General features: G+C 38.5%; 1 protein-coding gene and 1 long non-coding RNA gene across 4 annotated transcripts; one reads left to right on the forward strand and one right to left on the reverse strand.

Moving 5' to 3' along the window:
- Positions 1-3,060: 3,060 nt before the first annotated feature.
- Positions 3,061-17,279, reverse strand: LOC133557166 (uncharacterized). The gene is made up of 2 exons (XR_009807709.1): positions 17,154-17,279; positions 3,061-4,632 (listed from the first exon to the last, which is right to left on the reverse strand). It is a non-coding gene; the product is annotated as an uncharacterized LOC133557166 (long non-coding RNA).
- LOC133557160 (ATP-dependent (S)-NAD(P)H-hydrate dehydratase-like) lies at positions 3,354-23,481 on the forward strand. 3 transcript variants are annotated; one of them, XM_061907407.1, is made up of 11 exons: positions 3,727-4,710; positions 12,831-13,262; positions 14,676-14,826; positions 14,917-14,962; positions 15,038-15,126; positions 17,177-17,285; positions 20,934-20,984; positions 21,067-21,171; positions 21,250-21,370; positions 21,437-21,560; positions 23,092-23,481. In XM_061907407.1, the coding sequence occupies exons 1-11, from the start codon at positions 4,191-4,193 to the stop codon at positions 23,240-23,242; spliced, it is 1,899 nt and encodes a 632-aa protein (XP_061763391.1). In that variant the 5' UTR covers positions 3,727-4,190; the 3' UTR covers positions 23,243-23,481. The 3 variants fall into 3 exon arrangements, with proteins under 3 accessions (XP_061763394.1, XP_061763392.1, XP_061763391.1); XM_061907410.1 differs by lacking the exons at positions 3,727-4,710; positions 12,831-13,262 and adding an exon at positions 3,354-3,513; XM_061907408.1 differs by lacking the exons at positions 3,727-4,710; positions 12,831-13,262 and adding an exon at positions 3,415-3,702.
- The last annotated feature ends 642 nt before the right edge of the window (positions 23,482-24,123 follow it).

The following is a 24,123-nucleotide window of genomic DNA, read 5'->3' on the forward strand; positions in this document are numbered from 1 at the left end:
GGACGCTGTTGGCCACGCCCATTTTAAACCCCTAAATTCAGTCGTGTCTAATAGAAATATCAAATATCGAACCCAGAGTAAAGTGAGGGGGTCGACATTTTGTATCGATCCATTAAAAATCCCAACAGGATTCAATGATTCAATTACTTTACTCGCTTTGGGGGTCGGCAACCCGCGGCTCTGAAGCCGCATGCAACTCTTTAGCACTGCCCTAGTGGCTCTCTGGAGCTTTTTCAAAAATATATGAAAAATGGAAAAAAATTAGGGGAAAAAACATATATTTTGTTTTAATATGGTTTCTGTAGGAGGACAAAAATGACACAAACCTCCCTAATTGTTATAAAGCACACTGTTTGTATTAAAGGTCTACTGAAATGACATCTTATTCAAACGGGGATAGCAGGTCCATTCTATCTGTCATACTTGATCATTTCGCGATATTGCCATATTTTTGCTGAAAGGATTCAGTAGAGAACATCGACGATAAAGTTCGCAACTTTTGGTCGCTAATAAAAAAGCCTTGCCTTTACCGGAAGTCGCAGACGATGACGTCACCCGTGTGAGGGCTCTTGACATCCTCACATTGTTTATGATAGGAGCCTCCAACAAAAAGAGCTATTCGGACCGAGAAAACGACAATTTCACCATTAATTTGAGCAAGGATGAAAGATTTGTGGCTGAGGATATTGATAGCGAAGGACTAGAAAAAAAGAAAAAAATAATGTTAAAAAAAAAGCAGATTGCATTGTGAGCGATTCAGATGTTTTTAGACACATTTACTAGGATAACTCTGGGAAATCCCTTATCTTTCTATTGTGTTGCTAGTGTTTTATTGAGTTAAATAGTACCTGATAGTCGGAGGGGTGTGTCCACGGCTGTGTTGACGTCAGTGTCTGAGGGAAGTCACGGCAACTACATGGACGGCGCAAACTCCACAGATCTCCGGTAAGAGGCGACTTTTTACCACCATTTTCTCACCGAAACCTGCCGGTTGACAAATGGTCGGGATCCATGTTCGCTTGACCGCTCTGATCCATAGTAAAGCTTCACCTCCGGGAATTTTAAACAAGGAAACACTGTGTGTTTGTGTGGCTAAAGGCTAAAGCTTCCCACCTCCATATTTCCACTTTGACTTCTCCATTATTAATTGAACACATTGCAAAAGATTCAGCAACACAGATGTCCAGAATACTGTGTAATTGCGCGATGAAAGGAAACGACTTTTGGCCGCAAGTGGTGCTGCGCTAATATGTCCCCTCCAACTCGAGACGTCACACGCACACGTCATCATTCCGCGACGTTTTCAAGAAGAAACTCGGCGGGAAATTTAAAATTGTAATTTAGTAAACTAAACCGGCCATATTGGCATGTGTTGCAATGTTAATATTTCAGCATTGATATATAAACTATCAGACTGCGTGGTCGGTAGTTGTGGGTTTCAGTAGGCCTTTAAACATGCTTCACTGATTCGAGTATTTGGCGAGCGCAGTTTTGTCCTACTAATTTTGGCGGTCCTTGAACCCACCGTAGCTTGTTTACATGTATAACTTTCTCCAACTTTCTAAGGCAGGGGTGTCACATTAATTTTAGATCAGGGGCCACATGGAGAAAAATCTTCTCTCAAATGGGCCGAACTGGTAAAATCACGGCACGATAACTTAAAAATAAAGGCAACAATTTTTTTTTTTTTACACTTACATGTTGCGGTTTAATAGTATTCTATCCTTATTTGTCGTTTTCATTTTTTCTGAATACATTATGTCATAATGTTCATCAGTCAACTCGTTGGAGTTCATTTTTAATCAATCAAGATAAAAAAAAATTATCAAAATCAAATTACAGTATGTTATTTATGTAGTTTGATCATTTTCCTTGACTGATTTACTAACATAATGTGGTTTATTTTGTACATATATAGCTTCATCTGCAAAAATACAAAGAATTGCCATTGCGACATCCAGTGGACACATTTAAAACAGCAGTTTCTTTCATTCAAAAAATTTAGGTTAATTTTATACTTTAGCAAACTCATCCAGCGGGCCGGATAAAACCTGTTCGCGGCCCTCGGGACGTACGTTTGACACCCCTGTTCTAAGACAAGTTTTGTGCCACTTCTTTGTGTGTCTAATTTTGTCCACCAAACATTTAACGTTGTGCATGAATGCACACAGGTGAGTTTTGTTGATGTTATTGACTTGTGTGGTGTGCTAATCAGACATATTTGGTCAGTGCATGACTGCAAGCTAATCGATGCTAACATGCTATTTAGGCTAGCTGTATGTACATATTGCATCGTTATGCCTCATGTGTAGCTATATTTGAGCTCATTTAGTTTCCTTTAAGTCCTCATAATTCAATTTATATCTCATGACACACTATATGTATGTAATATGGCTTATATTTTTTTGGTCCAATATGTCTCTTTCAACATTTTGGGTTGCCGACCCCTGCTCTATATTAATTTGATATCGGATCGATACCCAAATGTATTGTATCGTTCACCCCGTATCAAAGTGTTCACCCCGTATATCGAAGTCCAATCATTTGACTTCAAATATCCATCCATCCATCCATTTCCTACCGCTTATTCCCTTTTGGGGTCGCGGGGGGCGCTGGCGCCTATCTCAGCTACAATCGGGCGAAAGGCAGGGTACACCCTGGACAAGTCGCCACCTGTGTGTGTGAATGGGTAAATGTGGAAGTAGTGTCAAAGCGCTTTGAGTACCTTGAAGGTAGAAAAGCGCTATACAAGTGCAACCCATTGATCATTTATTTATCATTTATATATATACATATATATATATATATTTATTTTTTTTCATTGTTTAAATCATTTTAAATTGACGTTTGTATTTGTTTTGTTTGCAATTATCGCTGCTTGTTTTGGTCAAAATATAATTAAAAAAAAAACTTTACTGGTACATAACGTGGACCCCGACTTAAACAAATTGAAAAACTTATTCGGGTGTTACCATTTAGTGGTCGATTGTACGGAATATGTATTGAACTGTGAAATCTACTAATAAAAGTATCAATCAATCAATCAATCAAAGAGTCATGAACACTTCATAGGTTTAATGGTATCTAGTACTATGTATCATTAAATGTTTTATTTTTTTTCTCTAATAGTTTCAACCATGCGCATTGCCATTTTACATCAAAATATACTGAAACAACTTAAATAATATAGAAAAGGGGAGGTTTTTTTTTATTTTTATCTTTTCGACACAGAATGCAACACGTTTTTAGCACGGTTAGATAATTCCGGGTCATCCTTTAAGGCATCGTGAACTACTTCTTCCTGTGTTGCCCTTATAGAAAAAAGGGGAGTATTTTTTTTTAAATCTTTTTTGACACAGAATTCAACACGTTTACAGCAGAGTTGGATAATTCCGAGTCGTCCTTAAAGGCATCGTGAACTACTTCTTCCTGTATTGCTGTGGGCAAAGAAAAGCCTCATGATCAGTCGTGTTTGTGTACACTTGTCCGCGTTGAAACGCACTGCCACTTTAGGTAAGAAGTGTGTTGTTCACCGCGGCTGAGCTTTGTGGATAAAGAGTGTGTCCGTGGGTTACATCGTTGACAGTTTGAACAAGATGAATGGCAACATTCAGCAGCAGCAGCCAATTCAGACGTTTGCCTTTTTGTTTGTCAGCGTCACTTTGTCCATTGTCGCCACCCTGTACAGTTTAAACTGGGAAGGTAAAGTGGAAGCCTATATGTTATATGTTCTCATGTTGCATGTGTTGTGTTAAATTCTCTAAATGAAAATAAATGCTAATAGCTTGACGCCCTACTCTACGTTGTTAGTTTGGTGACAGGGTGGGCTTTAGGACCCGGCAGACATGAAGTTAAAGCCATGGGGCGGGTGGAAGTAGGCCGTTCCCCTCCAGAGGACCGATCAGAGGTCAGTTTTGGAAATTGTACCAAAATGGGGCTTTGCTTAGAAAGCTGGTCCTTTGTCAGTTTGTGGCATTTTTGTGAGCGACCTAAAAAAAAACTGAGGATAAACATGGCCAGGTTTAGCTAGGATAGCGAGATTCGACGTCCCATATTTGAACAATAGACAACATTTCCGGACGATCGGTCGTTTAGGTACACCGACCTCTCCGGGGGGGGGGGGGGGGGGTTTAAAAAAAAAAAAAAAAAAACAGACGAGGACCTCCATCATCACAAACAGCAGTTCGGCTATGCTGCTCAACAACACGACGCGGGGCTTCCTGTGGTCGGACGCGGAGACGAGGACCTTGCTGAACATCTGGGGGGAGCAGGACGTCCAGGAGGCGCTCGACGGAAACTTCCGCAACAGCTTCGTCTACCGCGACGTGTCCCGGAGGCTGGCGGCGATGGGCTTCGAGCGGACGCCGGAGCAATGCAGGGTGCGCGTTAAGAGCCTGAAGAGGCAATACTTGCTGGCCAAGGAGGGCAACCTCCGCAACAACAGGCAGTACCACAGGATCGCCAAGTTCTACGACACCATGGAGAGGATCCTCAGCAGCCGGCCCGCCCTGGTGGACCCCCAGGAGTTCATAGACAGCGGGGCCGGCGGGGAGGAGGCCGTGGACGGCTTGGACGAGGATGCGGAGGATGCTCAGGATGTGTACTCAGAGAGTACGGGAGACTGTCCCTTCCCTGCAGAGACTGAAGTCAAGCTGGAGTACCCCACGGTTCCCATCCCCATCCCGGTGAAAGTCACAGTGGGCAACAACAGTAAGTACATTTGTCAGTTCCAGGGTCAAGCTGTCCCCACATACAGTTGTGGTCAAAAGTTTACATACACTTGTAAAGAACAAAACTTCATGGCTGTCTTGAGTTTCCAATTAAGTTCTACACTCTTATTTTTTGTGAAAGTGATTAAAGCAAATTCTTGTTTGGCACAAAAAAACATTCATGAAGTTTGGTTCTTTTATGAATTTATTATGGGACTACTGAACATGTGACCAAATCTGCTGGGTCAAAAGTATACATACAGCAATGTTAAAAGCCTACTGAAATGAGATTTTCTTATTTAAACGGGGATAGCAGGTCCATTCTATGTATCATACTTGATCATTTCGGGATATTGCCATATTTTTGCTGAAAGGATTTAGTAGAGAACATCGACGATAAAGTTCGCAATTTTTGGTCGCTAATAAAAAAGCTGTGCCTGTACCGGAAGTAGCAGTCGATGTGCGCGTGACGTCACGGGTTGTAGGGCTCCTTACATCCTCACATTGTTTATAATCATAGCCACCTGCAGCAAGAGCAATTCGGACCGAGAAAGCGACGATTTCCCCATTAATTTGAGCAAGGATGAAAGATTCGTGGATAAGGAAAGTTAGAGTGAAGCACGAAGGCAGTGGGAGCGATTCAGGTGTTATTAGACACATTTACTAGGATAATTCTGCAAAATCCCTTATCTGCTTATTGTGTTACTAGTGTTTTAGTGAGATTATAAAGTCATACCTGAAAGTCGGAGGGCTGCTGTGACCGCCAGTGTCCCTGATGGAAGCCATGGAGGAGCCAAGAAAGTCACAGCTGCCTTTTAGACAGCTGCTGCAGGAGGACGCAAACTCCGCTCAAGTCTCCGGTAAGAGCCGACTTAATATCACAATTTTCTCATCTAAAAACTTGCTGGTTGACATGTGGTAGAGAAACATTTTCGCTTGGCCGCTCTGCTCCATAGTAAAGCTTCACAACAAACAAAGAAACACCGGCTGTGTTTGTTTTGCCAACGGCAGCTGCAATCCACCACTTTCCACCAACAGCATTCTTCTTTATAGTCTCCATTATTAATTGAACAAATTGCAAAAGATTCAGTAACACAGATGTCCAAAATACTGTGTAATTGCGATGAAAAGAGACAACTTTTAGCTGTAAGTGGTGCTGGGCTGAAATGTCCGCTCCAACCAATAACGTCACAAGCACGGGTCAATATACGCGTCATCATTCCGCGACGTTTTCAACAGGATACATCGCGGGAAATTTAAAATTGCAATTTAGTAAACTAAACCGGCCGTATTGGCATGTGTTGCAATGTTGAGATTTCATCATTGATATATAAACTATCAGACTGCGTGGTCGGTTGTAGTGGGTTTCAGTAGGCCTTTAATATTTGGTTTCTTGTCCCTTGGCAAGTTTCACTGCAACAAGGTGTTTTTGGTAGCCATCTACAGAACTTTCCTCCAGAGGGTCTTATATTTGTCCATGTGATGTCAGATGAAACAAAAATGTAGTGTTTGGCCACAATACCCAGCAAAATGTTTGGAGGAGAAAAGGTGAGGCCTTTAATCCCAGGAACACCATGCCCACCGCCAAGCATGGTTGTGGTAGTATTATGCTCTGGGCCTGTCTTGCTGCCAATGGAACTGGTGCTTTACAGAGAGTAAATGGGACAATGAAAAATGAGGATTACCTCCAAATTCTTCAGGCTAACCTAAAATCATCAGCCCGGAGGTTGGTTCTTGGGCGCAGTTGGGGGTTCCAACAGGACAATGATCCAAAACACACGTCAAAAGCGGTAAAGGAATGGCTAAATCAGGCTACAGTTAAAGGCCTATTGAAACCCACTACTACCGACCACGCAGTCTGATAGTTTATATATCAATGATGAAATATTAACATTGCAACACATGCCAATACGGCCTTTTTAGTTTGCTAAATTGCAATTTTAAATTTCCCGCGAAGTGTCCTGTTGAAAACGTCGCAGAATACTGACGTGTACGCCTGACGTCACGGACTGTTAAATATTAGCGCTGCACACACACACAGCTAAAAGTCGTCTGCTTTAACCGCATAATTACACAGTATTTTGGACATCTGTGTTGCTGAATCCTTTGCAATTTGTTCAATTAATAATGGAGAAGCCAAAGTAGAAAGATGGAGGTGGGAAGCTTTATCCTTTAGCCACACAAACACACGGTGATTCCTTGTTTAAAATTCCCGGAGGTGAAAATTTACTATGGAGCAGAGCGGTCAAGCGAGCATGGATCCCGACCACTTGTCAACCAGCAGTTTTCGGTGAGAAAATTGTGGTAAAAAGTCGCCAATTACCGGAGATCAGCTGAGCTTGTGCAGTCGGTACAGCTGCCGTCAACTTTCATCAGACACATGGCGTCAACACACCCGTAGATACACACTTCCGACTATCAGGTAATATTAAACTCACTAAAACGCTAGCAACACAATAGAAAGATAAGCGATTTCCCAGAATTATCCTAGGAAATGGGTCTAAAAACATCTGAATCCGTCCCAATGCAATCGCGTTTTTTGTTTTTTTTTCTAGTCCGTCGCTATCAATATCCTCAAACACAAATCTTTCATCGTTGCTGAAATTAATGGGGAAATTGTCGTTTTCTCGGTCCGAATAGCTCTTTTTGTTGGAGGCTCCCATTAAAAAACAATGTGAGGATGTGAGGAGCCATCAACGGGCGACGTCATCGTCTGCGACTTCCGGTAAAGGCAAGGCTTTTCTGTTAGCTACCAAAAATTGAACTTTATTGTCGATGTTCTCTACTAAATGCTTTCAGCAAAAATATGGCAATATCGCGAAATGATCAAGTATGACACATAGAATGGATCTGCTATCCCCGTTTAAACAAGAAAATCTCATTTCAGTAGGCCTTTAAGGTTTTAGAATGGCCTTCCCAAATTCCTGACTTAAAAGTGTGGACAATGCTGAAGAAACACATCCATGTTATAAAACCAACAAATTTAACTGAACTGCACCAATTTTGTCGAGAGGAGTGGTCAAAAATTCAACCAGAATCTTGTGGATGGCTACCAAAAGCGCCTTATTGCAGTGAAACTTGCCAAGGGACATGTAACCAAATATTAACATTGCTGTATGTATACTTTTGACCCAGCAGATTTGGTCACATTTTCAGTAGACCCGTAATAAATTAATAAAAGAACCAAACTTCATGAATGTTTTTTGTGACCAACAAGTATGTGCTCCAATCACTCTTTCCCCAAAAATACGAGTTGTAGAAATTATTGGAAACTCAAGACAGCCTTGACATTATGTTCTTATGTCATTATGTAAACTTTTGACCACAACTGTATGTTGACATTAGCCGTGTCAAGCTCGTCTTCATACAGGACCACATAGCAGATATGGCCACGTCTGATCAAATACTTACAAACTTTCGTTAGTGTTAAAACATTAATACTAAATTCATAAAATCGCAACTTTCTGTTAAAGCTGCCGCAAATTCTGGGATTTTAGGTTATGATATTCACAAAAAAGTCAGCGAAACCCTGGGGGGACCGACTAATATTAAAAGTTGCTGCAATAATGCATGATAATGACAGATTGAGTCTCAGTTGATATTACTGAATTAACTCTTTTTGGAATTAGCTTGCTGCAATATGAATTGCTTTCTTTCATGATATTCAACTTAAATAATATAATAAATATCAGCAATAAACAAACCTGCTGGCCTGTGGTTGTTTAAATACAGGGCAGGCGGTGTCGTATGTACTACACTTACGTTCGCAATACAAGTCATAACATCCCTCATTTGTTGTCAAACGTTCAGCGCGCTCTCTTCTCGCCGTCTCAACGAATCGTAGCGACTATTAACTTCTCATTCATCGGGCGTGCGAGTCACAGCCACGTCCACCACAAAGCCTGGCTCAAAACGGCTCCCAATCTGCGTGACGTGGCCACCTGTTTTTAACGGCCACTTTTATAGTTTCCCTTGAGTGCTCTCTATAGATATTTACCTGTAATTTAACATAAATGTATAATCACCTTGTGGTGTTATCACACAACGCATTTGAATATTATATTTTTTACTGACAAACATATCTTTCTTAGAAATCATAAGGCAATGTGACAAGCAGATATTTAGGGATTTATTTATGATAACAAAAAAATGCTTGGAATACCTTCTGGCATGATAAGATACTGTTACATTTTAGAAGGTATGCATGCATCTGTATGCAGCACATTTTTTTCTGTCAAATTTGAAGGATTAAATACATTTAACAAGAAAGATGAGGTGTTTAATTGACACGTTATTTTCAGGCCATGAAAATGGTCTGGCGGATTAGATCTTAAATTTGACGCCTGTGCACTAGAGTTGACTTGTGAAAAAAAAACGTGACGTTTGCGAGCAAATCAAGTCTTTTCAATGGCTCTTTTAAGTGAACGATGAGAACCGATTCATATTAAAATTTCCAAAGCTTGCGACCAGACTAAATAATCCGTCAAATGAAACAGCAAAATTGTTTTCACTGTTCTGGGTCAATGTTGTTCTGTGAAGTATATTACATTTACACGCACCAGTTAGGGTAATACCATTTTGTTTTTACATTTTTATCACATCCTAATATTTATTTTATTTAATAGTTTACAATGAAAACAAAACAAAAAAAGTTAATATATCAACTAATGTAATTCCTAAATCTATCCCTGTACAATATTAAAAAACGATTTGTCAAGTGATCTTAACGATTATCCGTCAGTCGCGTTCCCAGACATGTCAAGCTACCTGGTGCTCCAGACGCCATTCTACACGACAAAACAGATGGAAACTTATGTGTCTGTGACTGGTCCAAGGAAATTGATATCAAGACTCTCCTGGATAAATCATGTATCGTTTTTGCTCGGTGAAGGTTGCATTTAATGATTTAACTTTGCGTCTAGACTCTGCAGCCATGTTGGTTGCCTTGTTATTGCACGCACCGTTTACAAGTACGCATGTTTTTCACGGTCTTTATCAAAATATAACTATAGTTAAGTTAAAGTTGTAAACATTAGATGTCAACATTGTGCATGTGCTGAAAGCTTCATTTATGATTGTTGCCTTTGGTAAAAGCTTAATTCTTTTTAGGTTTTGCTCACATTTGCGTTCTTTTGGTGCTTTACGAAACACTCGAAGTAAAAATACGTTAGAACTTCGAGACAAGCGCAAATACAAATAATATTAAGATAATACTTGAATGGGGAATAGTAAACATTAAAAGTATATCAAATAAACCTTTTAAAGAAGTGATCACTGCAAACTCTGCTCCCTCGGACTGGAGTGCGTGCCACTCTTCTTTCGTAAAATCTTCATTATCTTTGCCCTTCTTGATTATGTCTCGAAGAACTCTGAATAAACTTTTAGCCTTTTATCCAGACTAAATCAATGCAAGCATAGGTCATTTTTCTTTGAGAAAGGCAAAATGCCACTCAGATCATAGTCTACAGCAGGGGTGTCAAACTCATTTTAGATGGGGGGGCCACATGGAGAAAAATGTACTCCCAAGTGGGCCAGACTGGTAAAATCACAGCACGATAACTTAATTATAAAGACAACTTTAGATTGTTGTCTTTGAGTAAAAATAGAATAAGCACATTCTGAAAATGTACAAATCATAATGTTGTTGGTTTTTTTTTCACACATACATGTTGCGGTTATTAGTATTCTACCTTTATTTGTCGTTATTTATACTTTCTGAATAAGTTATGTGAAAATGTTCATCATTCAACTCATTGGTTATAATTTTCAATCTATCAAGATAAAACAATATCAAAATAAAAATACAGGATGTTATTTATGTAGCTTACTAATTTTCCTCAACTGGTGCACGTTTATTTTTATTTTTATATATGTAGCATCATCTACAAGGATACAAATAATTGCTATTGCGATATCTAGTGGACACACTTAAAACAGCTGTTTATTTTATTAAAAAATTTCGGCTAATTTTTTATACTTAACAAACTCATCCCGCAGGATGGATAAAACCTTTTAGCGGGCCTGCTACGGCCCACGGACCGTATATTTGACTCCCTTGGTCTACAGTAACACTTAATGAGCCGGACGTGATGCCAGGTGAATATAAGCTGTATTGTAAATGGGTTATACTTGTATAGCGCTTTTCTACCTTGAAGGTACCCAAAGGGCTTTGATGCTATTTCCACATTCACCCATTCACACACACTTCCAAAGACATGCACCTGGGGATAGGTTGATTGGCAACACTAAATTGGCCCTAGTGTGTGAATGTTGTCTGTCTATCTGTGTTGGCCCTGCGATGAGGTGGCGACTTGTCCAGGGTGTACCCTGCCTTCCGCCCGATTGTAGCTGAGATAGGCGCCAGCGCCCCCCGCGACCCCGAAAGGGAATAAGCGGTAGAAAATGGATGGTTGGATGGATGGATGGATGGATTCACACACTGATGGCGGGAGCTGCGATGCAAGGCCCTAACCACGACCTATTAGGAGCAAGGGTGAATTTGAAGGGTCTTCCTTAAGGACGCAACAGACATGACTAAGTTGGTAGAAGGTGGGGATCGAACCAGGAACTCTCAGGTTACTGACACGGCCACTCTCCCAACCGTATATTAGTGTAAAGCAGGGGTCGGCAACCTAAAATGTTGAAAAAGCCATATTGGACCAAAAATACAAAAACAAATATGTCTGAAGCCGCAAAAAAATAACAGCCATATTACATACAGATAGTGTGCCATGAGATATAAATTGAATTAAAAGGACTTAAAGGAAACTAAATGAGCTCAAATATAGCTACAAATGAGGCATAACGATGCAATATGTACATACAGCTAGCCTAAATAGCACGTTAGCATCAATTAGCTTGCAGTCATGCAGTGACCAAATAGGTCCGATTAGCACTCCACACAAGTGAATAACGTCAACAAAACTCACTTGTGTGCATTCATGCACAATGTTAAATGTTTGGTGGACAAAATGAGACAGAAAAGGAAGTGGCATTAAACACGTCTTCGAACATCGGAGAAAGTTATACATGTAAACAAACTACGGTGAGTTCAAGGACCGCCAAGATAAGTAGGACAAAACGGCGCTCGCCAAATACTCAAATCAGTGAAGCATGTTTAATAAAAACAGTGTGCTTTATAACAATTAGGGAGGTTTGTGTCATGTTTGTCCTCCTACAGAAACTATATTAAAACAAAAAATATATTTTTCCCCTCATCTTTTTCCATTTTTCATACATTTTTGAAAAAGCTCCAGAGAGCCACTAGGGCGGCGCTATAGATGCGGCTCTAGAACCGTGGGTTGCCGACCCCTGGTCTATAGGCCTAGCCTATAGACTAACATTGGTAAACATCTAAATAATTCTGATCCACATCTCATCTTATCTTATAAATGCTACTAGAGATTTCTTCCTAATTAAAAAAAAATCTATTATAAGAAGCCGTTTTTTTAATGGCTCCTCAAGATCCCTTCAAACAGCCATAAGTCCAATTAGCTAGCCTGTCTACCTCAGGCTAGCTAGCTTTAATAACGGCACTTAGATATTTAAAAATAAGAGTGTACTATATATACAACTGATATGCCTCGCGGCTAACAAACGCGCTAGCAAGTCAACTTGTCGCGAACACAGTAGAAGGTATTAAAAATATATTGAAATATTTCCCCCGTAGCTAAATATGCATTAACCAGTCCACGGAAACACACCTAATGTAATGGGGCGGCATAGCTCGGTTGGTAGAGTGGCCGTGCCAGCAACTTGAGGGTTGCAGGTTCGATTCCCGCTTGTGCCATCCTAGTTACTGCCGTTGTGTCCTTGGGCAAGACACTTTACCCACCTGCTCTCAGTGCCACCCACACTGGTTTAAATGTAACTTAGATATTGGGTGTCACTATGTAAAGCGCTTTGAGTCACTTGAGAAAAGCGCTATATAAATATAATTAACTTCACTTCACTAATGTTGTGTTATTGTGTCAACGCGCAACTAAATTTAGCATGAAGTTAACAAAACAATTGCACGCCTTAGCTAGCAGGCATTAGTTACACTAGCTCTAGCATAAGAAGTTAACTGTACTCTAGAAGTGAAGCTCTGTAATGTAATCACTTATCTGTCATCCATTTCAGGTACCTTAGAAAGGCCGCACAACAGCAGCCAATTGGCAAGTCACTGCCCCGCCTCCACTCCTAAGCAGCGAAAGCGGCGCCGCGCAAACTTCCCCGTGGAAAGGGTAATGGAGCAGTTCCTAAAGCAGAGCGCCCAGGCCGAGGACAACTTCTACCGCATGGAGGAGCGCCGCCTGCAGGCCGAGGACCATCGGCGGGAGGCGGAGCACGCCAGGGAGCTGCACATGCTCCAGATGCTCGGCCAGATGTTCGCCAACATCTCGGCTCGACCTGGCTCTGTGGCGGCGACGGTTGCACCCGCCCCGGCAAAGACCGCTCCAGCTCAAGTGTTCTCCAAAACATCGCCGCTGTGTGCACACCGCCAATCCTCCCCACAGACAGACAGTTTGTCTCAACAGGGTCACCTGCTGAGCTCGGACCCTCAGGCATTAGGTATTGATAGGTATTGGCGGGACTTCAACAAGGTTTTTTTAGAAAGTTCTTAAAGGATTTTTGATGCAATCATCAAGGTTCCCTCATTTTATTCATTGTGTCTTAAATCAATTGAGGCTTAAAAAATGGGAGTGCACTACTCAGCTGCAACCAGCAGAGGCGCTGTTATGTCTCTAATTAATCGACTATATACTGATTCTATATTTGGTATAGTTACTGTCGACATTTGTATCGATTCGACCACCTTTTGTTTGTGAAATCTAACTGAGGAGTTAGCATATCCTTCTATGGTGTGTTTTGTAGCATATTTAGTTATTCTTCGTCCTCCAACGTGTAAGAAATGTAGTTTATTTGGAGGCAAAGATTTCTGAGTTGAGGATGTGTTTGATGGCTTGTTGCTGTCAAATTTGCAGGACGCAGCTAGAATGTGTCAACATGCACTATCACGATACAACAACAATATTAAAAGCGCTATCGTCGGCCCAATTTTCCATGTCACACAATTTAAGTAGTCTTCATTATTATTGTTTTTTTATTTACAATATTTAATTTTTTAGTGTACTATTTTTCCTGTATATATTTGATTAAATACTTACTTTTATTGAATTTACTTTTTGATTAACAGTCACAAACGTAAATGTACTTTTTTTTTCCATTTTATTGAATTCTGTTAAAAAATATTTACTTGATCTTTTTTTTAATTCATCAATAATTATACTTGTGTTTGTATTTAATTTGATAAAAATATATAGTTTGTATTTACTGTATCCTGTACATTTTGGCACTAAACATATTTTAATTTTAATTTATATTCTATAAAGGAGTCTTGATTTTGTCTTTTAAAGACATGCACCTGGGGATAGGTTGATTGGCAACACTAAATTGGCCCGAGTGTGTGAATGTGAGTGTGAATGTTGTCTATCTGTGTTGGCCCTGTGATGAGGTTGCGACTTGTCCATGGTGTAACCCGCCTTCCGCCCGAGTGCAGCTGGGATAGGCTCCAGCACACCACCCTGACCTCGAGAGGGACAAGCGGCAGAAAATGGATGAATGCATAGAACTACTTAAAAGTCAAAACCTTTAAGCGGGATATAAATACCGGTAAAATATATTTTTTTTTTTTCGTGAAAAAATGCCAATTAGTAATACGTTATTTTAATTACATTTCGACAAATGAGGTTGTCATTTATTCGTAGAGTTTTAATAAACTGTCTCCTACAATGACTAATTGTAATTTATTGAAATTAGGATACTTTGTCTTATTTATTTTCAAGTCATGTTCAAACTCGTCCAGACGGAATTAACAGCGCCTCTGCTGGTTGTAACCAAGTAGGGCCGTTTGAGCTTTCAGTCGCTTCAATGAAACGGTACTAGTTCTTCACGTAGTGTTTAAACGTCCCTTTATTCCTGCAGTGTTTGAACGCCACCACAGCCTTGGCTCATCGTCCCACAGTGTCATGGAAGAGCACATCCGGTCCATGGTGAAAAAGATAGTCCCGCCGCTGTCTGGCCACAAGCATAAAGGACAAGACGGACGGATCGGGATCATAGGCGGATGTCAGGAGTATGCTGCACTCAATCCCTAATTGGGTTTCAAGTTTCTGTATTGACGGTTTGACTTGGGCCTCTAATGTTTCTCATCTTGACTTCAAAGCTACACTGGAGCGCCGTACTTTGCTGCCATCTCTGCACTCAAAGTGGTAAGGAAACACCTTAAACACATTAACCTTTTTTTTTTTATGTTTCACTTTAGTGTCTTGGCGTCTGTCCTACAGGGTGCTGACTTGTCTCACGTCTTCTGCACCAAAGATGCCGCAGCTGTAATAAAATCCTACAGCCCTGAGCTCATTGTGCATCCTGTCCTGTAAGTATACGCCCCAATCAAACATTATACATGGTTTAGAATTATACATTCTAAACCAGGGGTCACCAACGCGGTGCCCGCGGGTACCAGGTCGCCCGTCAGGACCAGATGAGTCTCCCGCTGGCCTGTTCTAAAAATAGCTCAAATAGCAGCACTTACCAGTGAGCTGCCTCTGTTTTTTTAAATTGTATTTATTTACTAGCAAGCTGGTCTCGCTTTGCTCGATATTTTTAATTCTAAGAGAGACAAAACTCAAATAGGATTTGAAAATCCAAGAAAATATATTAAAGTCTTGGTCTTCACTTGTTGAAATAAATTAATTTATTTTTTTACTTTGCTTCTTATAACTTTTAGAAAGACAATTTTAGAGAAAAAATACAACCTTAAAAATTATTTTAGGGTTTTTAAACACATATACCTTTTTACCTTTTAAATTCCTTCCTCTTCTTCCCTGACAATTTAAATCAATGTTAAAGTACATTTTTTTTTTTTTATTGTAAAGAATAATAAATACATTTTAATTCTTCATTTTAGCTTCTGTTTTTTCGACGAAGAATATTTGTAAAATATTTCTTCTTATCTTATTATGATTAGAATTCAAAAAAAATATTCTGGCAAATTAGAAAATCTGTAGAATCAAATTTAAATTTTATTTCAAAGTCTTTTGAATTTCTTTTAAAATTTTTGTTCTGGAAAATATAGAAGAAATAATGATTTGTCTTTGTTAGAAATATAGCTTGGTCCAATTTGTTATATATTCTAACAAAGTGCAGATTGTATTTTAACCTATTTAAAACATGTCATCAAAAATACATATTTATTGTTAGAAATCATTAAGATGATCAGTGTTTCCACAAAGATAAACATAATTAATTATTAATAATAGCATATGGTTAAAGGTAAATTGAGCAAATTGGCTATTTCTGGCAATTTATTTAAGTGTGTATCAAACTTGTAGCCCTTCGCATCAATCAGTACCCAAGAAATAGCTCTTGGTTTCAAAAAGGTTGGTGACCCCTGTTCCAAACAATATTATTTACATCTGTTTATCCATGCAGTATTTTAGAACGGGATTATAGAAAAGAGCAGCGGTACCTCAAAAAATTGAACCAGTGATGGTTAAAATAATACAGTTTTACCTGTAAAAAATAATCAGTTCCAGGGTAATAAAACCTTAAACCAGTTGAAAATATCTGATCATTTCTTAGTTAGGGTAGAACATTTTGAAGTGTACAATTAAGTGGACCCCCGTTCCCCCCCAAAAAAATTTCTCGACCCTACCTTGGATTGAGCTGCTTAATAAAACAGTCACATCTGAATCGCGAGTCTTATTTATTTTGAGTTTAAATCTATTTATAATTTTCAAAAGTAGAATTTTTTTATAACTGTTTCAATTTATTTATTTTTAATACATTTTTAAAAACAGTTTTTGAAGTGATATTTTGCTTTTCCGCTGCATATACATTAGCAGCTAAGATGACCGGTTTGGTAAAACATGTATTGTGATTTATATGCCAAAAAATATATTGTGAGAATCATGTTAAATAAAGAATTGATTCTGAATACAATCGTCACCCCAAGAATCGAATCGCAAGTTGTAAAATTTACATCTCTATTAGACGATGCTTATGTGAGATAAAGTCACCTAGCATAAGGAATTCATGATATATATATTTTTAAATCAAATAAAACAAAAACTGTAAATGAAGTGTGTAACAAATATGACTACTGACACAGCAAAAAAAAAACTGATTAAAAGCAGCATACTGTTGAATACATTGTCTTTTAGTATTGTTGACTTATTGTTGCTATGGCCATATTGTACTGAACAGCCAGGACAGAGACGTAATAAATTCCTGTCCTATGGTTAGCGCCACAATTTTCATCCACCATGCATGATGAAAGTTAAACCCCTGTATTTTTGTGCAACTTTAAAAGGTATATTTAGAATTGTGCGACACACATCACTTTAGAGGTTTCATTGTTGAGTGTTGTGTTGCATGCATGTATACTAAGTGTGTGTGTACCTTTTTTTATTTTCTTTAAAAAGGGACAGTCCCAACGCTGTGGAGGAGATAGACAAATGGCTCCCAAGACTCCACAGCCTGGTTGTGGGACCCGGTCTAGGGAGAGAAGACTTCCTATTAAAAACCGCCAAGGTCCGTAACGTTTCTATGCATTTTTAACCACAACATGGAGGTGAGGCCCATCTGGTAGCATTAGCATGGATTTAGTGATTCTTTAGGCTAACGAAAACCCACGCTTTAAATATATGTGGCTCACAAGACCATTAAATGGACAAGATCTAGAATAATCAAATGATCTGAGACAAGGACTCCTTTTCAAGGACAAAAAAAATATAATATTTTTTTAAATTATGGTTTAATAACACTTGGTAAATTAGGATTAAAAACAATATATTTTCTCAAATGAAAAACTGTGCTTCATTGCATTAGGAGAATTGGCATCAAAACTCCTTTGTTTGCTAAAAACCTTTGAAACAAGGGTACAAGTTACTAAGAGAGAGGGAAGTTATTTTATTACATCATTATTTTTTTATTGCTATTATTACTGCTATTATTGTCATTAGGTTTTATTCATTTATTATAAAATGTTTCATATTGTATTTTGAGATTTTAAAATTTACAATATTTTTAAGATTTTAATTTTAGTTCATCTCCAGTGTGGATGCCACAAAGGTGGCATTTTTTCCCACAATGCAACGCCTTGTTTTGTTGTCAATATTTTCAATTTTTTCCTTACTAATGTCAAGAAAGCACATTTTTTGCCACTAGCCTGTGCATGAAAAGTGCTATTTAAATAAAGTTTAAATGATTTTTTCGCCACTTGTTGGTTTGCAAGTATAACAAATCTCTAGACCTCCATCATTTTCATACTTTTTTAGGGGAAAAAAATATTTGTCTGATATCTGGGTCAATATATAGGATAGCTTTTACATTTGCTGTTTATACAACCCAAACAGTGAAGAAAACTGACATTTCGGCTGTTTTTTTTTGGGGGGGGCCCTAAAAAAACTTTAAACCAAGTTTCAAGTGCAGAAAACTTTCAAACGGGTAAAAATAATCCTCAAAAGACTAGATGTAGTGTGTCTTTTCAATAAAGGTGTTCAAAGTGTTGCTTTGGAAGTCATTAGCAGTCCGTTGCTTGTTTTTATAGTTAAAAAAGACCTGCATCAAGACATTACCACGGCTGATTAGAGCCATACTAAAAGAAAAAATTAAAAACATATATTTTACTATTAAAAAAAAAAAGTATTATTTGCCTCACTTTGGATATTCAAGGAAAATTTAAAGAAAACTGCAAATATAACTATAAATAAATGCTTTAAATTTACTATTAAAACACATTGGTTTTTTTTGGTGTTTTTTTTTACAATTATAGAATAGACATCTAGTAACCCATCCATTCATTTTTTTGTAAGGGGAAAAAAAGAAAAATGTATTGACCTTTATAATATTTATACAGTGTGTCCAATACGTTTTTGTACATACTGTTTTCAGCATTTAATTTTTTACATTTTAGATACCCTGAAACAAGAATATTCAACTAAATTGTTTTGGAGTACATATTTGCAAGGAGCTAAGTAAGGACCACTGGGCTGCACTTCTCTCTTCAATATTAATCTTATTTTGTACATTCTGGAGAACCTACAGTTGACATTTAATTTTGGTCATTTTATTTTGTCAGAGTTACAGGAACGCTCCGCTGTTTTTAGGTACTTTCTGTAGAAATGTGAGTCTCTGACATGTTTTTTGAACTGAACTCGCAAGCCACCCATTAAATAGCTAGAATGATGAAAAACAGAGGACCTAAAATGGATCCTTAAGGAACGCCACTAGTATAACTAAAGAAGTTGAACAATAACTACTGAATGTAACTGAAGTAAATACACCATAGTTCCATAAATCACTTTACGGGGAAAATATACAATTGCCTAAATCAAGAGGGCTTAAATGGGTGCCTTGAGGAACACCTTGGTTGCGTAAATCAAAATTTGGGCCCCAGTGTCTGTTTAGTGGCAAAGTTAGAATGTAAACGCAAGGATCTGCCAATGTGTTTACAGTGGTCCACGTCTCTCTATACTACAAGAGCATTTGAGTGTTTTTTAGGGATTTTTGCAACACAAAAGTTTGCCTCCCAAGTTTTGAACTAAACTGGGGGGGCGGTATGTAGTCCATCCATCCATCCATCCATTTTCTACCGCTTATTCCCTTTCGGGGTCACGGGGGGCGCTGGCGCCTATCTCAGCTACAATTGGGCGGAAGGCGGGGTACACCCTGGACAAGTCGCCACCTTATCGCAGGGCCAACACAGATAGACAGACAACATTCACACTCACATTCACACACTGGGGCCAATTTAGTGTTGCCAATCAACCTATCCCCTGGTGCATGTCTTTGGAGGTGGGAGGAAGCCGGAGTATCCGGAGGGAACCCACGCATTCACGGGGAGAACATGCAAACTCCACACAGAAAGATCCTCAGCCTGGAATTGAACCCAGGACTGCAGGAGTTAGTGCGTCTGCGGTATGTAGTCATTCTCTGGCTATCAGTTGAATAGCCCTGCCCTAGAAAAGGCATTTGAACAAAGAGCAACAAATTGAAATCATCGTGAAATGCTGGTTCAGGAAGCAGTCACACGGTTGCAAATGCCTTTAACAGAAAACATGGTTTTCGTATAAAAATGTTTACTTTTCCAATGTATGGATATGTGTGCGACAACCTTTATAGTATTTGGATGTTCAGGAAATTTATTAATGAACATTTTATATAGTGAAAAATGTATTAACGGCTGCTTTTTATTAGGGGTGTGCGAAAAAATAGATTCGAATTCGAATCGTGATTCTCACGTTGTGCGATTCAGAATTTTTTTTTTGATTTATCAAAACAACAAAAAATGCAATCCAATTCCAAAACCAAACCTGACATAGCCACACTCCAGAACTGCAATAAACAGAGAAGAGACACAAACACGACACAGAACAAACCAAAAGTAGTGAAACAAAAATTAATATTATCAACAACAGTATCAATATTAGTTATAATTTCAACACAGCAGTGATTAAAAATCCCTCATTGACATTATCATTAGACATTTATAAAAACTAAAAAAAAAAGAACAATAGTGTCACAGTGGCTTACACTTGCATCGCATCTCATAAGCTTGACAACACACGGTGTCCAATGTTTTCACAAAGATAAAATAAGTCATATTTTTGGTTCGTTTAATAGTTAAAACAAATTTACATTATTGCAATCAGTTAATAAAACATTGTCCTTACCAATTATTAAAGCTTTTTACAAAAATATACTACTCCGCTTGCATGTCAGCAGACTGGGGTAGATCCTGCTGAAATCCTATGTGTTGAATGAATAGAGAATCCTTTTGAATCGGGAAAAAATCGTTTTTGAATCGGGAATCGTGTGGAATTGAAAAAAAAAATCAATTTTGAATCGAATCGTGACTCTATGAATCGATATTGAATCAAATCGTGGGACACCCAAAGATTCACAGCGCTACTTTGTATATAAGTCAACAATCTATACCTGCTTAGAATATCTTGAGCTACATTAAAATGTATGTTTATTTACAAACACAAATGTGAAGTAACTCAAAGTACACTGCGCCATATTTTTTCTGTATGCAGCCTTTGGTGGAAAAAATTAGAACACCCCTGCTTTTCAAAGTCACATTACGCACTAGTGGTCTGGCATGCATATTATAGTGTTCTTTCAGGGCTATGATATGTTTATAAACACTGTTTTGTTTTTGTTTTTTAAATATAGGAAGTGATAGAGAAGTCTAAAGCTAGAGATATACCAATAATCATCGACGCTGTGAGTATTTGATTTCATCTTCCGTGTTTACAAAGTGCTACTCCTGCTCACTGTTTGCGTGTGGGTTGTTTGCGTATGACAGGACGGCTTATGGCTGGTCACAAAGCATCCGTCCGTTATTCAAGGCTACCAGAAAGGCATCCTCACGCCCAACTTCATGGAGTTCACACGACTCTATGAGACGCTGGTGAGTTTCCAATCTTGTCATTACAGCGTGTCATCATGCTCACGTGCGTTGTTGTCTTTTCTTTTTTCCTTTTCTAAGCAACATAAGCCTGTGGACGGCGGCGATCACCGTAGTAACGTCCTGCAGCTCAGCGAAGCCATGGGAAACATCACCGTGCTGCTCAAAGGAGAGCAGGATCTCATTGCGGACGGCAGCACTGGTTTGTTTACGCCCCGTGAGATGTTATTAACGATTGTTTGCATCTGATGGAAAGCGGTGTTTGCAGTTGTTACTTGCAGCACAGAGGGTAGCGCGAGGCGATGTGGAGGACAGGGGGATCTTCTGTCTGGTTCTGCTGGTGTGCTGGCACACTGGGCCCACGCTGCCTCTCAAGCAGGACTCATCACAGGGTAATACACTGATTAGAACACATTATACTTTACTTATAATTGATTGATTTGGATAAATTAACATTTAGGAATCCTGCATCTTAGTGTAATACAGTGAAATATAGAAATCAATGCATTTTAAGACTGTGCGTAACTCCAATTTGTTTACATTTTCACATTGGATGCAGAGGAAAAAATATATATTCCAGAGTCAAACTCTCACATGCCATCATAAAAACCTTTATCAACTGTATATGCAATGTATTATTTATTATTACTGTCATAAAAGTATAAAAATATATATTTTTTTATATTCTAAAAATTATACTTTTTATTTCATACTGGTATAATGTTATTAATAAAGACTATTAGTATACATTATGGGCAGTATAGCTCGGCTGGTAGAGTGGCCATGCCAGCAACTTGAGGGTTCCAGGTTCGATCCACGCTTCCGCCATCCTAGTCACTGCCGTTGTGTCCTTGGGCAAGACACTTACCCACCTGCTGCCAGTGCCACCCACACTGGTTTGTTTAAATGTAACTTAGATATTGGGTTTCACTATGTAAAGCGCTTCGAGTCACTAGAGAAAAGCGCTATATAAATATAATTCACTTCACTTTACTATTATATCTATTCCAGTTTAAGTTCATTAGTGTCTTTGCATACTGTCTCTGGAAAAGTGCTATAAAAATGTGATATTTTCTGTATTTTATTAACTACTGTGAATAATAAAAATAACATATAGAATATGGTTATGAAATAAATTGCGGCTTCACTACTTCCCAGATTTTTAGGGGGATATGTATTTTCCCAAAGCATATTAAAAAAAATTGGGGCGGGGTGGGGCCTAAATTAAGCCTTTTTTCAAGCATAACATGGCTAAATACACTGAAATATTAATTCTATAGTAGTATTGACCACTAGAGACCAAACCAATCAGATTACCCTGTTAATAAGTACATGGCCACTGATTGGCTCAGCCTCAAGCAGCATTACAATATTGGCTTAAAAGGTGACTAAAAAGTGTTATCCCATGTTTAAAAGGCTTTCATCATGTTGAAAAAAAATGCATTTCGAAGTTTTCAAACAGGGTTTTTATGCGCCAGCTGTGAAAATATTGGATTTATAATTAATGATACCTATTTGGTGGATATTTGTTCATCGCGGTCATATCCGGAACTAATTACCGGGGATAAACGAGGGATTGAATTTGTATGATATTAATATAAAGCATTAGAATTAAAAAAAAAAAACATACCGATGCATCCATTCATTTCCTACCGCATGTCCCTGTCGGGATTGCTTTTTACTAATATATTTTTAAAATGGTCTTTAAGTATGTATTGTAAAAAAAAACATATATACAAATTAAATACCAATATAATATACTTTTCTTACATTTCCATTATAGTCATTCTTTTTCTGATTAGTTGAGAAAACTCACCTGGTTTTACTTTAAAGTACCAAATTTGGTTCATAACATTCTTAACGTCAACATAATGGTTTACCAGATGTTAATCAAGCAATGTCATTATTGTTGTCCTCCTGCAGTGTGAACCCATCAGTGGTTGCAGCAATGGGGGCGTCCTCACTCACCAGACAGTGCAACAAACAAGCGTTCCAGCGACACGGCAGGTCCACAACCACCACGGACATGATCCAGGAGATTGGGCCAGTCTTCAAAAATCTATTTGAAAGATGAGAGCCAACATATTACACGTGTACGAATCACCCATGCTCCACTTTTGCATTCTTTACCCAACACAACTTGTTACTTTAGTCAAGTACTACACGGGACAAAAGGGCTTAAGTGGGAGGGGAAAAAATGGTATGGACTACACACAAAGTTCTTCCTTAGTGAAAACATTATGGTCTCACTGTACTGTCATTTTTTACCTCAATGGAAATAAAAACGTATTTGTGTTTATCTATTTGAAAAAACTGTTGGATCTCTGGGCTTCATGGAGGCAGAGGTGTTAGTGCGAAGGTCCTGAGTTAAGTTAAAGTAGTGTTTTTCAACCTTTTTTTGAGCAAAGGCACATTTTTTGCGTTGAAATAATGCGGAGGCACACCATCTGCAGAAATCATTAAAAAAAAGACACTCGGTTGACAGTAAAAAGTCGTTGTCGCAATTGTTGGATATAACTTTAAAGTATAAGCAAGCATGCATCACTATAGCTCTTGTTTCAAAGTAGGTGTACTGTCCCCACCTGACACATCACACCCTGACTTATTTTCACTTTTTTTGCTGTTTTCCTGTGTTCAGTGTTTTAGTTCTTATCTTGTGCTCCTATTTTGGTGGCTTTTTCTCTTGTTATTTTCGTTTAGCAGTTTCATGTCTTCCTTTGAGCGATATTTCCCGTACTTACTTTGTTTTAGCAATCAAGAATATTTCAGTTGTTTTTATCCTTCTTTGTGGGGACATTGTTGATTGTCATATCATGTTCAGATGTATATTGTCTCTGCTCCACAGTAAGTCTTTGCTGTCGTACAGCATTCTGTTTTTGTTTACTTTTTAGCCAGTTCAGTTGTAGTTTCGTTCTGCATAGCCTTCCCTAAGCTTCAATACCTTTTCTTAAGGGC

Source organism: Nerophis ophidion, linkage group LG08, assembly GCF_033978795.1.
Source record: "Nerophis ophidion isolate RoL-2023_Sa linkage group LG08, RoL_Noph_v1.0, whole genome shotgun sequence".
NCBI classification, from domain to species: domain Eukaryota; kingdom Metazoa; phylum Chordata; class Actinopteri; order Syngnathiformes; family Syngnathidae; genus Nerophis; species Nerophis ophidion.

Excerpts from the sequence above, each read along its gene's own strand:
- LOC133557160 (XM_061907407.1), top strand. The coding sequence starts at position 4,191 with ATGCTGCTCAACAACACGACGCGGGGCTTCCTGTGGTCGGACGCGGAG. Across the intron at positions 4,711-12,830 it reads AGTCACAGTGGGCAACAACA|GTACCTTAGAAAGGCCGCAC; the intron begins GTAAGTACATTT and ends CATCCATTTCAG. Across the intron at positions 17,286-20,933 it reads TCCTATTAAAAACCGCCAAG|GAAGTGATAGAGAAGTCTAA; the intron begins GTCCGTAACGTT and ends TTTTAAATATAG.